This window comes from Choristoneura fumiferana, chromosome 11, assembly GCF_025370935.1.
Source record: "Choristoneura fumiferana chromosome 11, NRCan_CFum_1, whole genome shotgun sequence".
Classification (NCBI taxonomy): Eukaryota; Metazoa; Arthropoda; class Insecta; order Lepidoptera; family Tortricidae; genus Choristoneura; species Choristoneura fumiferana.
In genome coordinates, this window is record NC_133482.1 from 4,951,135 (window position 1) to 4,968,991 (window position 17,857).

Consider the following 17,857-nt stretch of genomic DNA (forward strand, 5'->3'; position numbering starts at 1 on the left):
TTGTCTGTCTATCTGTCTGTCTGCCTGTCTGTAAATTCTGTAATCAAATCTTGCAAGTTAAATTTGACCAACTTCCAGTAGTCAGATTGACTTGAAATTTGGAATAGTTATGTAAATCGCGTGACAACACAATAATCTAGTAGTGACATCCTGGTAGTCCAGCCAGGATCGTCTCCGCAGGACGGAACTCTTCAACGGTTAATAGCATCGACTTGAAATTTGGTATACAAATGTTGTTTGGGTGACAGTGTAAGAAGGTACAGTCAGCAAAAAAAGGGTTGTATTAAAAATTACATTTTTATGGTTAGATTATTACCATGACAGTTAGAGTCGTATATAGATCATATTGAGCACCGTAACCGCTCATCCACTTCTGCTGCTCACTGTACACTAAATCGAGCCACTGTGACGTGGAACCTTGTCGTTGCAAATGTCACATTGGTAGGTATAGTACCTGTCATACATCACCTTTAAAAGAAAATTAAATGTTGTGTGCAATTTGTCAGAGCGAAATCTGCGGCAGTATAAACGTTCAGCTGCAGGGCACAGGCCTCCTCTCAGAATGAGAGGCTTGGGTCGTAGTTCCCGCCCGGCTTCCCACGACCCTCTGCTTGAGAGGCCATAGGCCAAACCCCTAGGCTACTACTAGGTAGGTACGCGTACGCCGTCCGTTAGTAGGTATGAAATCTTACTACCTATCTGGAATCTTATAGGTAGGTACCTAGGTACTACGCACGCGTGTATTAGATTAGAGTAGAGTAGAGAGAGAGAGACGTAACGTATTTAACAATTTAGCTATGAATTTTATTTAGATCGTGGAGTACAAGGTATTACTATCAATTGACTACAGAACGACATTTTAAAAAATTACCTACACATTAAAATACTGCCTATTTAAGTAGGTGTTTAAGCATAGTAGGGCAGAAGTACCGGTTTTGGCCCATTTTTGGCCAGTTGACATATTTGCAGTCACATATAAAAAGTTATAGTATTATAATAATATTGTTTAGTTAGTTTTCAAAAGTTTATACTGAAACGAATAAAGTTTATAATGTTTATAATGATTGATTACTATAAATTTATTTCAAACGTACGTACAGTGTACAGTGGCCTACCTAGGTAACTGTGTAAAGAAAAATTATACCTACCAAGTTAATTTAACTGAGTCATTTGCAGTGGATTCAAATGAAAATACACTTTTCTACGTATTGTAATGTTTTATAACACTTGATTGTGTCTAGGGAATTTATATTTTTAAATAGTGTCAACAACTGCAGCTCAGCTCAGTACCTAACGTAACTGAAAAATACTTGTCGAAATTATTATATCAATAGAGATTTACCTATCCTTGTGTGCAAATACATCAGAGCCAGCATTTCGATCATAAAACCATTGGAAGGTAGACAGGGATGTCCTCTCAGAACGTGCATCAATACCAGCGAACACTAGCCAAATTCATTTAACTATAACAATAACAAAAAACATAGCCCCCACAGTAATAAAATATCATCTTGCATTCGGCCGCGAACCCTCGCAACTTTATTGTATTTTCGCTGCGGGGCGGGTGTGCTCGCAACGGACCCACCAGCACAAGGGAAAAACACGATTCGTGCACGAAATAAATCGCAGTTTTCGCAAATATCACTTAGCACATAAAAACAAAGCACCTTTAATTCATACGTACCCTCACAAACGAAGAATATTTCGTAAATAATTGTATTGATTCGATCACATGTGTACACAAATAGTTCAAAAAATCCAATTCGTTTGTAATAACAAAACACGAGAGTATAGACCCTTTTATAAAATTAGGCAAAGCCCAAAACACTACACAAAATCAATACAGACCACGAAAATCATTTGTTCGTCATGAATAAAATTTTATTCTTGACAGAACATACACAAACACCATAACAACGCCCGGTCAGAGACAGACTGACAGATCGAAATTTAAATCGCAATGACCGAATGAAAAAAAGAATGAATGGATTGCTTGTTCACGGTATGTTGCCAGACGAAAAAAATAACTTGGTTGTAGTCGTTCCTGCGATAATTCATAGATGGCGCAACATAAAAACTTAATTTAACGCCATCTAGGTGTGACTAGATACTACTATGTTAGTGCTACCAGATGTAATTTTTTCACGTACTTGCTTGGTATTTTGGTGTAAAATAAATATAATATTCATATTGGTATTGAGCGACTGGATGTCGGCTCTGGCGGAGCCTTTGCTCTACTTGTATAATTTATCTATACAAGAGATGACATATGAAACTATCAAGAGTAAGACCAGTCCCCAAAGATGGCTCGTCTACCGAGGTCACCTCATAGGCCTATTTAGTCGGTATTTGGAAAGGTCTTTGAGGGCTTGATTAGTCGCCAAATAATTACCCAAATATCACCTTACTTAACGGACGGGCAACATGGCTTCTGGTCTGGTCTTCGATCTTGTTGACAACGATATATTATTGCGGAAACTATCGGCATTTGGGTTCAGCAGGTGCGTCCTATCCTAACGTTCATCGCCAGCTACCTGAAGGATCGGAAACAATTATTATTATTATTTTTTTATTTTTTTTTTCCTTAATTGTATAATATAGTTTTTAAGTATTTTATTTGTAATTATATTACTTATTATGAAAAAATGACTTTCTGCCAAGTTTCTTGCGGCGCATTCTGCTTGGCAAGTCAGATTTTTTAGGTCAGATCGCCCGCGCTTGTTTTGTCCTTCAATTTTACGTGTTTATTTATTCACCTATTTTTGTGGTAATTACTTGGTTGCGTCTGGCAATACACATAATTCAAGTTGAGATTGTGGTGAGCCTGTATTGAATAGCTTCATGACATGATAAATATGCTTTTGCTACACCAATCGCAATAAAGCTAAAGCAAGATTCTCTCATGTGATTGGGTGTTATTTTTTTGTTGACAGGCCATGAAGAACAAAACATTTCCAGTTGTACCTAGCTTCAGATAAGTTGTGTTGTCTTGTCATTTTCGACATTTTGGAATACGTCAAAAATGGAGGAGGACCGTCTTTTCGACGAAAGAGTTTCAATTCGAGAATCGGCTCGCCCTTTAAAAAAATACGGTAGCACCTGCAACCATATGAAAAGGCACGAAGAATACATCAAACATGTCATGGCCAAAGGTGATACGTTGCAAGGGATAGCGCTAAAATACGGTGTGACAGTAAGTGCGGGACGTTCTAATAAAAAGTGTTATTATCTCGTTTACTTTTGAGGTCTTGAATGGATAATTAAGTGGTCGTGTTCTCTGTTGGTTTCAGACGGAGAAGATAAGGAGAGCGAATCGTTTGTTTGCTACGGACAGTTTGTTTTTAAGAGAATATTTATTGATTCCGGTGACGAAAGATTCGCCTTTCTACGAGAGTGGTGAGCGGGTATTGGAGCCCGCGCCGCCGAACCACCGCGCCTCCATTGCTGGCATGCCCACCAGAGACTTCTCGCCGGGAAGTCCTGACGAGAAAAAGAGTTTTGACGACTTTCTCAACAAGGTGGACTCGTCCCTCGCGAATATAAAGAAACACGTAGAAAAATCCAAGGAAAATAGTGAGTAAGTACCAAAACACATTTATTTACTTTCTGTACTTAATAAAAATGAATGTTATAAAATATTTCCATTAAGACCAAAATGTAGGGCACTTACAGCTAAAATGAAATAATTCAACAAAAACCTTCACTTACCATTTATGTTAATACAATACCTTAAAGTAGTATCCACTATTAACTATACTTTCTTGGAACAGAAAATTTGGTTCAAGTTCAATTAATACCTATTAGTGTTTTCTAAATCCATTGCACAAGTTCTGATTTTTATTGGTATATGTATCAAAAATGCTAGTATTTCTGATATGCATATTTGTAATCATAATATCTATTTGCTTAGTAAGGGTATGTACAGTATTTTATTCTTGACTGACTGTATATTCTATTCTTCATAAACCTCGGCTTCATGTTTAGTTGCTCTTTAGCATACACATTCTTGGGTTATTTTTCTTCCCTATGTTTGAATTTTAAAAGCACAATTAACTTATAGGTTAATTGAACTTACAACGGAACTACTATAATAAACAAGACATATTTTGTCACTACTTTGCAAAAAGCTGGTATTTAAAATCAATGATTTTTCCAAGTGAACTTAATGAATATTGTTTTAAGGCACAAATTTGTTGACATGATTTGAGATACAAGATTTTTTCAAAGTAGTGATGGTTTGCTAACAAAAATTTTAATAGTAATAATAAAACAATAGAGATGTAGAAAAGATAAAGTAAGTTACCAACAGTAAGTTCAAAAGCGTTATGTTTTGTCCCGTCTTATTAATGCCAAAACATTATACAATATTCCGTATGTAAATATTGGAAAGAAGCCTTAGACACCTCACATACTGCATTGCGTGTAGTTTAGTTACTGATAACAGTTTTATTTGGCTTTTGTTTACATGAAACATGATAATTTTATCTCACTCCCAGTACTTATGTATGTTATTACGATGTTATTTGAATATAATCTGTAGTACTCAATATTCATCAATGTTCTCATTCTTTATGATTAAATGAGTGGGTCTTGACCTTTTATTATGTTAGTATATTTGGGATGTCGTAACCATAACAATAGTTAGTGTTACAAGTTTAACAAATGACTTTCCGGAATTTTATATGAATACTGCATAGAGAACCTCCGTGCCAAATTTCATGTCTCTAAACTAAAGGTTTCCAAAGTGGTTCAGATGGACCCCTAGGGTCCGTGGGACACCAGACAGGGGTCGACGTTGGCGTGAAAAAAAAAGAAATATAGTAGAAAGTACCTACCAGTAGGGGGGTCTACTGAAAACAGTAAAAGTTTGAATGTGGTCTACGAGAAAAAAAAAGTTTGGGAATCTATCTATGCTCTAAACTAAGCAGTTGGAATTTGGGTTCACCTCCATCCCGTGGGAATATCGGGATAAAAGGTAACCTATGTGTTATTCCAGAATTCCACCTACTTACAATTCCCAAAGAACGGACAGCTAGCCTTTTCAACCAACTTTAACTAACCTAACCAACAAAAAGTTGGGAAACCCCCGACTTTGTCACTTCAAAGTTCTATATCTCAAAAACGGCTAAACCGATTTTGAAAGAAAGAAAAGAAAGAAAGGTTTATTTTGGCTCCAAAAGTACCACCTAAAACAGACTAGAACTAGCACTAAAACTATGTTACTTGGTGACACGGCAGGATACCAAAAAGGGTCTCCACTCAGCATGTGTTGCCGCACATTATGTGCAGTAACGCTGGTTTTCTGAAACATGAAACTGATGATGATGGTCTGATGAAACATGTCTAAGAATGATCGCTAGAAAACCTGCTTTCAAATAAAAAAAACCACATTCAAATTGGTCCACCTGTTTAAGAGCTATGGTGCCACAGACAGACACACCACACAGCGGTCAAACTTATAACCCCCTCTTTTTGTGTCGGGGGTTAAAAAGAGGCAGTTCCCAATTTGTCTGTATGTTTTTAGCATAAAAGAGTTACAAGCACACGCACGCTAGTAGCACATATTTTTTTTTATGTGGCCTTAATATGCCCCACTGCTGGGCTGGGCAAATAATATAGGATGTCAAATGTAGGATCTTAATCTTTGCTGATACCAAAAAAAATTTGGAAAAAAAGTTAGATTATCAGAAAATATTAGACAAGTATTATTTTCTTTTGTCAATCCAAGAAAAATTGCAATAATAATAATAAAAGCGTTTATTTACTCCACCACAAATCCCTCAGGTAGTTAAAGACATAATTAACATATTACAGTTGCATTTGATAAAAACTTGTGCGGTGGAGACTGATGCCTGAACTAGGGAAAACCTGTAGTGGCAGATCACCCAGGCCTCCAAACCCCACATGTCTGAAGCTACAGAGATGATAAAAATGAAGCGCGTTGAAGTTCGAGAGTGGGGGGCCCATGAGGTCACGCTGTGCTAAATAGTGTCATTGTAGTTTTATGTTTAATTGTCAAAGAAATAATATGCGTCTTATATTTTTGGTTAAAATATAACACGCATATTTTTTCTCCGAGAAAGGTGGAAGTTCTACAATGTTCGACTCTATTTTTTTTCTGATAACCTAATGGATGGACTAATTAGTTTTTTTCTTAGGAAACTAGCCCATTGACATTGTCTGGGCCCGTCATAGGTTTTTGTTCGGCTGCGGCTGGGCTTAGGCCAAGGCCGTACCAGCGGCGCAGCGTTACGCTCACACTTTCTACGTCCGAGTCACATGACTCATAAACATGGATTTTATAGCTTTAGAAATATTGTTTCGTACGTAAACATTCTCCTACGCCATAATTATGGCGAGCTTTTTAACATTGAACATTTATTGTAATCTTTTTTCCATTAATTATTAGGAAGTTCCTATAAATGAGCTGAGCCCATGTCGAAAATAACGGAAATCGAGAAAAATGCGGTGTAGAGTAATTTAGCTTTAATACGCAAACGCAACGTATAAACGTACCTACAAGCTCGGCGTACCTAGGTAGTAAAATTCTAAATTCTATTAAAAATCCGGAAAGTGCATATGTTATTGCCATAGCCATATTAAAACAAAAATATCTATCCCTTTTATTCCCCGTGCCGCGAGAAATTAGAAAAAAAATCTTCTTAGTGAACCTCTATACTTTAAAGAAAAACCTGTCAACTTTTAAGTCTGTAATAATTGTAGTTGCGGAGTGAGATCCACTTTAAGTAAAAATAGGGGTTTACCCCTTTTATTCCTTATCCCGTGAGAATTTCTTGAACTTCTTTGGTGCACTTCTAGGAATATTATGCCAAACTTTAAGTCTATAGCTCGTGCCCCGTGCTCCGTGGTTTTGTGTAGTGTTATTGTGTTTTTTATCGCGTTCCAATTACGACGTGATAGCTGCATTATTATTAGATACTAGCTGTTGCCCGCGACTCCGCGTAGTAGTCGTTTATCGCTATCCCGCGGGAAATATGCAATTTTCCAGGATAAAAACTATACAATATACTTCCCCGGGACTCCAACTACCTGTATACCGAATTTAATCTAAATCGGTTCAGCGGTGTAGACGTGATTGAGTAACAAACATCCAAACATCTTCACAAACTTTCACATTTATAATATTAGTAGGATTAGTCGATTAGTCAGTCTAGACCGCGCAAGCACGCCTAAGACAGGCAAAACAAACATCATAAAATACAAACAATACAGACGCTAACAAAAACTTAACTACACAGCAACAATTAACAATAGTTAACCAATTAACCTCTCGTATCAATCGTTATCACCCAGTAACGTAACAGAGCAAGATATAAATATCATCGACAGTCAGCCTCAGACGTAGTTGGATACTTACTTAGTATTTTGTATGTAATAGTAACAACAGTACCTACTGCAACCGTTTAGTGTATCAATTTGTAGAAATGATAAGATATTAAGGCATTTAAGCCTTCAAACTTCTTAAAAGGGTATAATTTGAAAGGGAATCCTATATTAAGACGTTCGCCTACCCAACCCTGAATTTGATTTAAAGATTTAAAAAAAAAATGTTAATCTTCAAATCTTCATTAATATTTAAGATATTTGAAAAAGTTTTAAGTTTATTACATATTTAATAATGTGGTTAGGTACTAATAAGTGTTTATTTAAGTGTCTACTTAGATATTTGATTTGGGTATTTGTCTCAGCACCATAATAAGCAAATACATACACATGTCATGTCATGACGTGTGACGTGTCATAAAATATGAATACCTATAAATATTTTACATTTTGTCGAGATTGTGAAAATCCGCTTACATTCCAAACGCAAATAATGCGTGTCTGTACCATTACCATGAGTTTACAGTGACCGTACTCGATACGCCGTCGCTATCGAGTACGGTCACTGTAAACTCATGGTAGTGGTACTGCACTACGTGTAGTTTTACAGGAGATGGTTTTAACTACATGTTAGTTGTTCAGCTAATTTGGAGTAACATTTTTAACCTCCTGAGTCCTGGAATTTTTAACAAACTTAGCGTTTAAGACATAGACGTGGTTGACCTGCTTTGTTATTTTGGATATTATTTCAAAATTCTTAGAATTCTTTATTCAATGAACAATTTGTACTTTATAAAGTACATTCAGCCGTTATTCTTAGTGTTAATTAGTCCTTTATAAAGTACGCGAGGACTTAGGAGGTTAAATTTGGCTAATTTGTCAAATATGGGGAAACGTCAAATGCTAGTTATTCGGCCATGCTTTATCTCCGTCGGTTTTCTAGTATAGAGATACTGCAAATCCGCTTATCTACCATACGTTAATAACGTGTATCTGTGTTCTAGGGGATAGTTTTTAACTACACGTTTGTTTTATTTCTACAAACTTGGAATGAAATTGGACATTTTCTAATTTATCAGATACCTACGCGGAACTGTCTAATGCTAAAGTTACATGAACTTGCTCTATCTCCGCTCCGACGATTCAGTGTATCTGTATATGTCGAACTTCAGACTATGTATCTAACTGAAATAAAGAAGCGAGGCGGCCCAGCCACTGCGCCAATTTTAGTTCGCAGTTGCTTTGCTTGGCTCTTTATCAAACACCTTGTAAGCAGAAGTCAATAATCCGATAGGTCGTTTCTGAGCACAAAGACCTTCAATAAACTATATGAAATCGCATTAATATCTTTGTCTGTAGCTAGGCGCAATACTTTCGGGAAGGACATTGTTTTGGACTACTTAGTTGTAGTAATGTAATTTTGAATTGTGCAATGTTGCATGTGTTGCTAGTCTTACGCTGTCTTCTCTACATCATCAACCACCTTTTTCATAATGCACTACTTTATCGTACTTCTTCGTCCGACCCTGTGGAAATATTATAAATAGTCTAATTCCGTCCCTGGCTTGTTGATTAATTTCCCATAATTGTTATTGCCTTATAGAAAATTTTCCGTTCGTATTTTTTCACAAATGCTTTATTTCCCGCTACGGTTTATTACTGAAGATTATTTTAAAAATCGTGTTTTTCCTCAATTTAAATCGATTCAGAAATATAGGTTTACATTTACGTTATGTTTGCATCGTCCCGAAGGGCCAAAAAAAAACACATAGCAGTAGGAGCTCCGCTCTTTCCTCAACACGGCTCTAGTGGAAACAGTTGAGCAGAGCGGAGTGAGGAAAGGTAAATGAAACGTATTATTGTTTCATGAGTAAAACATTCCGATTCCTCGCAACGCATCCCCGCACGTCTCTAGTCTCTAGTGGAAACGCAGCCTAAATTGCGACTTCAACGTCAACGTTTCATGTTTTTTCATTTCGCTAAGCAACATGCATATTGTAAATGCACTGAAGTACTAAATAATCAAATGTAAACATGATTAAATTTAGCGTTTGTAAAGGATAACCCACATACGCAAATACAGGTTGATATCTTTTTCTGGACTGCCATTCTCGCTTTCATTTTCCTGGCAGCGCTTTAACTTCTTGACCTATAGGTATTGACAAGTGGAGTGTCATTTTTAGACAGCACAAGTACCCATGTAACTCGCAATATAACTAGATCTTTAGTTACTTCCTTAGTCCGTCTATATATAAACCGTGTTATTTTGATTTCCGTGTACTTTAAAGAAACATTCAACAGACTGTGCCGAAATATCGAGTTTCTCTAAAATCAAGTTACGCGGAACAAAACCTAATTTAAATCATAAAATTTGTAATGACCGCGATAGTCTAAAACATTCTGAACATTAAACAGGTTTAGAAGACAGGTCAGAAGTAGGATTGCACACTAACACTAATCAAATCACTCTCTACAGACACGTCCACACTAACCACCTGCCGTTATTTTAATAATTATTTCTGTGTCTCATCTCGGGGAACTTTTAATTCATAGCCTATATTACTGAGAGCCGAATATTGCAGTCCACGAGTGAGTTTTTTTGGAATCGATTCTGTAGGTACAATAATCACTAAATACCTATTATATCATTTTATAACATTCAGGACACTATTTTACTTTTTTTCACTCTTGTCGGTCAAGTGAAAATGGCGTATTCTTTTACATAACAATGGTTTTACAACATGACTTCCTTAAAAGAAGTTAAGTTTTAAAACTGCCAATTTCAAATATTCCTTCTGGAGTATAGTCGACTAGACATCCTACTAATATTATAAATGTGAAAGTTTGTGAAGATGTTTGGATGTTTGTTTGTTAGTCAATCACGTCTAAACCGCTGAACAGATTTAGATGAAATTCGGTATACAGGTAGTTTGAGTCCCGGGGAAGGATATAGGATAGTTTTTATCCTGGAAAATTGCATAGTTCCCGCGGGATATCGATAAACGACTACTACGCGGAGGAGTCGCGGGCAACAGCTAGTATCTAATAATAATGCAGCTATCACGTCGTAATTGGAACGCGATAAAAAACACAATAACGCTCTATCCCGCTTACGGGATGCGGTTATCACAAAAACTGTTTGCAAAAGCAACTCCGTTGAGCCGTTGGTTAAAGTTTGTTGAACCGCTCACGTGGATTTACTTCAGTTTACCAGCGGCTTACGGATTGTGTAGCTAACTTAATCGCTACTGGATGTACAGAGCAAACTTATGATTTGCCGGTCATAAATCATAATCATGAGGCTATGGTGTATATCTACTATGTTCTTGAATAAAACAGAGGCTATATATTGTTATCTAATGCACTCTGAATTAATAATGATTGAATACATTTGTGAGAGCCCGCGTGTCAGGTCACATAAACTAAAAAAAAAAAAACATATTTTTAAACACGGTAATCGTGGCCGACCTTTAAAAGCTACCGTTGAATTTTTACTATATTTTTAAATAGGTTCTATTTTTTTGTGAATACCTGAGGTTTGAAAAGCCCAGTTTACTCCAAAAATAAAATATCATGATATTTTTTTTTGAGTAAGATGAGCTGAATTTAGTTAGAGCATTAATTTTTTTCCGGAAAGTAAATTTTGATGTTCTAACTTCTTCATGCATAAAGTTACCAAATCAATTACATCCTGGGGAGGTTTGTGAATTAATTTTGAAGCAAAATTATTTCCGGTTTAATGGACAGTATTATTTACAGAGTGATGGTTTAGCAATGGGATCACCTCTGAGCCATTAATGGCAGATATTTTTATGGATTACTTTGAAAATAGGTACATAGTGGGTAATAATAATATTGTGTATATATAGTACGTTGAATGATTTATTCTGTGCTGGAGGGAAGTATGAGACAGCTCGATGTTTTGAGTGGTTTTAAATAACAACATGTTAAAATAAAATTTAAAAAAGAATTAGAAGAAATTTTTTCGTTAAACTTTTTGGATTTGACAATTATTTAGATTTAATAATAAACACCAGTTCAAAATTTACCGAAACCACGACACAGTGTGCCACCACACCGGATACCAGCATCGTCTAATCACCCGTGCAGCATTAAATTAGCAGCTTTTCATTGTTATGTACATAGATTGTTAACTGTACCTCTTTCTAGGGAAGATTTTGATTTTAGAGTTAAATACTATTTATCAGATAGCGTTGTCGAATGGTTTTACTAAATCAATTGGTCAATAGTTGCGTTCAGAAGAAGCAGGCACGGATAGTGAATAGCATGCTTTACGCCGTGTTACCATCGCAGTCTTCTACAAATATAGGTGTAGCATTTCATACGTTGGTCGTTTGTCTGATAGAATTTGTGGTATTTTAAAATCAAACAATGTTAAGGTAGCCTTTAAGACTAACAACTTCTTACTCTAACTTTGTAACCACAAAGAGAAGTAGATAAAAACTAGATCGGGTGTATACAAGCTCACTTGTAATGACTGCAGTAAAGTATATGTGGTCAGACAGGACGCAGTTTTATGCTAGATTTAAAGAGCATGTTTCGGCATATAGGAATGAGCATCCTGATAAAGTCGAATTTTGCCAAACATTTGTTGACTAAATATCTTTATCGGACTCCGATTCGTATGAAGTGTTACATTATTGTGGCAAGGGTTTCGTCTCGATGTTTTAGAATGCATGGAGATAATTGATACAACAGTTATGGGGTCTATTATTAATGAGCAGGTAAATTTAGTTTCATCTCCCTTGTACGGCTTGGATCTAATTTCAGAATGGTAGTTAAAAAACATGCCTTGACAGTAATAAATAAAAAATCAAGGTAGTTTTGAAGGACGGTTAAAAAAATTATTAATAATTTGTGGGTAGTTTTGTTTTGTTTCATAAACGTATGGGGTACTTGGGGAGTTACAGTGACAAGTTAAAACGTGGTTGTGGTTCGTTAGTCTAACAACTGGTAGCATGGTGTACGGGTTGTGTCACTCTGAAGATGACCTCTGTTTGAGTTCGAAACGCGTCAGTGTAGTGTGGTGGTGGTGATAGATGGGTTTTGTGTGATTTGTGTGTGTTCTTACAGTGTGGAGGTGGAGGAACTGCATGAACACTAATATTTGCATAAGCTTAGCTATCGTAAGGTCGCGGGTGAGCAAGGAAATTATTTTAGTTCATTGATATGGACCTCCGCAAAGTAACGCCTGATTCAATAAACCATTCTCTGTGCTATCGCGATCGTGATGAAGTAGGCGTTAATTAATCATTATTTCCTTATCATCACCTCAGTACACAAATGAGATTCGTTATCTATAGTATTTGCTTGATAAAGCCTGCTCTCTCGTTGATCTTCCATAGCATCATCGGTATAATTTTTTCAATGATAAGGTTTACTGCGAATTCTACAAGATAAAACCTTTACTTTTAAGCATACCCAGAAATCCTCATTTTATTAAAATTAACACGGAAAGTCTATGAAAACATCCTTTCTGGGAGGCAAATAGTATAAACGAACACCATTTTGAGTGCGAAACCAACACAATTGTCATCGAAATGGGTCATTTGCTGTCGTATATTCTTACAGATCTATTGAATAATGTTTTGCCATCGTATTTTGTCACATAAGATCGTATCTTGTTTTCTCAAATAGCTTCAGTAAATTTCTCTAAGCTTGTTGAGAAAGCCAGATAAACACGAACTTTTCGGACAAAATACGATGCCAAAACATTATTCACTACATTTGTACAATGGAAGGGTCAGTAGTAGTATTCTTACAGATCTATTGAATAATTTTTTGGCATCGTATTTTGTCGGAAAAGTTCGTATCTTGTTTTCTCAAATAGCTTCAGTAAATTTCTCTAAGCTAGTTGAGAAAGTCAGATAAACACGAACTTTTCCTACAAAATACGATGCCAAAACATTATTCACTACATGTGTACAATGGAAGGGTCAGTAGACAAAACTGATATTGTAGCGATATAAACTTTGTTGGAACGATTGGAAAACCTCGTGTTTAGTAGGAATAAGCGAAGTAGATTGGTTATGAAGGTGCAAATTAGTTTATTATGCAACGAAGACGATTGTAATCGTTGACGGTGGACTGAGTCTTATACTAAAATAACGTATTCCAAAAGGCTTCGAAGAAGTGAAGCTGTAGTTAGTTGAATTGCTTTAAAAATATTTGTGAAATATGTGCGATATCAAACCAGCCAGTTGTTGTTATGAACACTTACTTATAAACACATCTAATTAATTCAATAAAAGTCTGCATCCGCAAAACTGCATTTAATTATACAAAATGTCAAGTTGTAGAGGCATATAGGTACTATAATATTACCTTTACCGTTACAAATAAATGATCCGAGAATCATTTTGAACGTGTATATTTCCTCTATGTTAATTACACTATATATATAGCATTATTTGTTGGTTTAAACGTTACGCTATGGAACTGATTGAAAGTCTTATTTGAATTTTAAAAATTAAATTAATCCTCTCCTGGAGTGCCACTTTCCGACTCTGACGAACAATCTTGCAAATTAATAATAAGTTCGTTTATTTTACCGCTTTTATGTTTACCGATAGCCCTCACCTCTAGCAATTGCGACCTATTGAAACAACTTTTTTTTTATTCGACTGGATGGCAAACGAGCAAGAGGGTCTCCTGATGGTAAGAGGATGGTGGGTCCTGGTGGTTTCATTGTTCATTAAAGAAAGTAAGTTAAAATAACACAGTGCCTACGCAGTAACTTAACCATTTACTAGCGAATTGGAGTTTAACTATTCGAACAATCAGCAGTTTTAATGTGATTTCATTTTTTCAAGCATTATATCTCTGTTGGAAAAAATAAATAATAAGTTATCGCCTCACAAAGTTACATAATCATCATGTGTAATTTGAATCATGTTAGATCTAATAGAGTATAGTAGTATTTTTAATGATACACCGTTGCCTACGTGCACATGATAACGATTATTATCTACATATCTACAATATTAACATTGCGTGCTCTATAATGTTCCTTGTTTGTTAAATGATGACATTTCCAAGGAGTTTATATCCATTAAAACAAGCGCTTCCAATGTCAACTTCAGGACAAACGTTTCTAATTTTGAGTTTGGGTGTAATTTTTTTTAAAGGATGATTTCTCGAATATATAACATCGCGTCCCTAAAACGGCTTGGGATATGGGCATTTTAATTAACTAATTTGGTAAAAGAATGACGAAGAATCTAATTAGGTCACTGGGTCAGGCTATCCACACCACTTAGCTTAGTTGCGTGTAAAATTAGTGTTATGATTCATGACTAGATAATTGACGTCTGGGAGCAGGGCTGGATTAACCACGTCGAGCCCCTAGGCAATGCAATTCTCGGGGACTTTTTTCAACCATTTTAAGGGTTAGTTCCCGTTTCGCCGGATTCTTGTTTCGTTGGATTCTTGCTTGTTTTGTTGTTGCACAATAGGACATGACTTCAATTGCCTAGAAATCGGTTAGATTCATATTTTTAGGAAATAGCATAATTTTCCAGGAAAAATACCACCTTTGTCCTCAATAATATGATTAAAGCTTTCCATAGTTTTGTTTAACTGAAAAAAAAAAACCGACGGAACAAGAATCCGGCGAATCGGGAACTAATCGTACAGTCAAGGGCTTAAATATATGTACGTTACCAAGACGTCAAAAATATACTCAGCGGCACAAAATTTAACCCACTCTACATAGAAAATAACGTATTCTTGCATACATTTGAGGGCCAGATTTTTTCCGCTCAGTATATCTTTACACCTTTATGACTATTTCTCAAAAAGTTGTCCATTTTCAGTTGTTCACTTATAAAAAAATATATATTTCCTGACGCTATTTCAACAAAAAAATAAGTAATATTGTGTTTAAATATATACAAAACCTTGTGGTAAAGGTGATAAAAAGTCAGATAATCTTTGTTGTTGGATCCAATAGAAATTTTCGATGTAGTTACAAAATACGATTTTTTCTTCACAAGATTTTGTGACGTTTTTCTGACGTCAAGAAATTTTGGATGTTTTATATAGTTTATGTTTTATGATCTCGTCCTTAGTGTTAATAATTTCTTGACCAACTGATCTCTTGTCAACTTCATGACGGGTTAACTTTTTGAGAAATACTCTTATGCTACAAAGAATAAGGTCAATGAATACATATGTTTGACGCTATGGCTGTATAGATATTTATGCCCTCGACTGTACATCGCACTCTACAGATTATTTACACAAATTGAGATTACACCGCCTGACCTTTATGATGGTGTGCGCCAAGTGATACCTTCAAGTATTTTAATACAGTGAGTTATGTTTATTTTGCCGAAAATCCTTAATGAGAACTCCCGAAATAATGTTCAAAAGCTTTACGGGCAAGGTTGAGAAGTTCTCATTAATGTTTGAAATTTATAACGAAGTGTTTACTTATCAATCAGTGTCAGATAACATCCTGTTGACGTCAGCCTGGGAATGTCTTTAAGATTTCAACCAAAATTATACTTTACTACCGGTTGTTTGTAGCTTCGTTTGCGTTGCGTGCGGGAGGTTTCCCCCTTCCTGAGAAACAATATAGCCTTTGTTATACGCTGATAGTGTAGTTTTCTATAGGTAAAAGAATTATTAAGGTCAGTTAAGTCGTTTTTGTTTCTGTCCATTACAAACAAAACCTTCAAAATATTTGCATGCCAATAGATATTTTTTTGTTTGACGTGTCACTGCACATTAGCACATTTATAAAACCACTTGTTGTGTTTAAAGCAAAATAAATTATTAGATTTAATTTCATTACCTCTTTCTAATATTTGATTGATAATAGTAGTGAAGATACCTATAAAAAAAAACTTGTGCTAAAGGTATGATTAATACGTTCGTAAACTCCTAAATCCCGCTAATTCGATATTTTATCAAACATTGGTTAATTTATATACGATGGATGTATTGATTATTTTATTATTGCCAAGCCTCTGTACTAGATACTTACTGTACACATAGTAAACAAAAGATAACGTCCTAGTACGAGTGGACTCCCAACCCGAATGGCTCCATACCAAGGTACATACGTATTAATATTATTTATTGTTCGCGCTCACTATGTATTCACTCTCTCGGAATTGGCTACCTACACGGAACAGGCCTGGCCTAGTGAAAATGTATTGTGTATGAAGAGCTGTTAATGTACGTTCATGAACTTGCTACTATTGTTATTGGTTTTCACTGTTGTTTTTTCTTTTGCAAGAATGTTTGTATGTTCTATCCATGTATCAGCCCTCCTGTAAACCCTACTTATGTGCAATAAATGATTACTTACTTACCAGTATTGCCAGATGCCCGGCGAATACAAAAAGCGGGAGCTGCGCTTTCAAAACGCGGATTTTTAAATGAAAATGCGGATTTGCGGAATACGTTTATAGGTTTTCTTGGCACGTTGAAAAGCCGAAGAAAAATCATAGTACATACAACTAGTGCTTCCGCTGCGCCGTAAGCGTTCGGCTGTTTCGTTCGTTCGATGTTTTGAATTTACCACCTTTTTCCACGAGCAAGTGGTAACATTTAAAAGTTGTTGGTGTATATTTTAAAAAAGCGGATCCGCGTAAACGCGAAAACGGGCCAAAACGAAAAAACGCGGGGTAAAAAGCGGAATAGCGGGGTGTCTGGCAACACTTACTTACTTAAGAATATTTTTAGTTAGGTAAATTTTAATGGGATTCTTTTGCCGTAGTACTAAGCACTCTGTAAATTCGGAGTGTCCACCTATTACGATTCGTGAAATGCCAGACGGACGGACGGATTAACATCCAGTGAAGCTGCAGTAATAGGGTTTAGTTTATACTCTTTTGGTTACGAAACTAAAATCGAATTGATTTGTTTACATCCTGCGAATAAGTTATAAGGGCGTACGCATGAGACACGGATAAGTGACTAATAAGTGGAAAATACCTAATGGAGTATTATTGTAGTATAGAGCGGGTTCTGGAGGGAGTTGTGTATGCTCAAAAAAAGCTTGCAAATTATGATTCTGAATGTTGCCAGGAGGTCTGGTGGCCCATTTTTTTTATACCTGAACCCCTAAGAGATCATGTAAATGGACTGAAAGAATGCTTTAAAACCATTTTAATAATAATTACAAGCTTTCATTTAACTTACAATGTATGTATGTATGTCTGTATGTACAAATGTGCGGTTCAAATCTTGCAAGTTGACTTTGACCCACTTACAGTAGCCGGATTGACTTGAAATTTGGCATACTTATGTAAATCTGATGACAATATAATAATCGGATAGTGACATCCTGGTGGTCCAACTAGGATCGTCTCTGAAGGACGGAACTCTTCAACGGTTAATGGCATCGACTTAAAATTTGGCACGGAAATGTAGTTTAGATGACGATAAAAGTACAATCAACAAAAAGTGCAGTCAGCAAAAAAGCTTGTATTAAAAATATTTTTTTAATGAAATACTTTTTTCTTATTATTAAAAATAAAAG

At 35.8% G+C, this 17,857-nt stretch overlaps 2 protein-coding genes across 2 annotated transcripts in view; one reads left to right on the forward strand and one right to left on the reverse strand.

The window, feature by feature from the left end:
• LOC141432543 (uncharacterized) overlaps positions 1 to 1,921 on the reverse strand; it is a 74,617-nt gene extending 72,696 nt beyond the window's left edge. The window contains 1 exon segment of the mRNA XM_074094151.1: positions 1,685 to 1,921. The gene's annotated coding sequence lies outside the window, so the exon portion shown is untranslated.
• A 1,027-nt stretch (positions 1,922 to 2,948) lies between these two features.
• Positions 2,949 to 17,857, forward strand: part of red (LysM peptidoglycan-binding domain-containing protein red) — a 23,549-nt gene continuing 8,640 nt past the window's right edge. The window contains exons 1-2 of the mRNA XM_074094162.1: positions 2,949 to 3,193; positions 3,291 to 3,577. Coding sequence (XP_073950263.1) covers positions 3,023 to 3,193; positions 3,291 to 3,577 — 458 coding nt within the window. The 5' untranslated portion in view covers positions 2,949 to 3,022. The remainder of the gene's footprint in view (positions 3,194 to 3,290; positions 3,578 to 17,857) is intronic.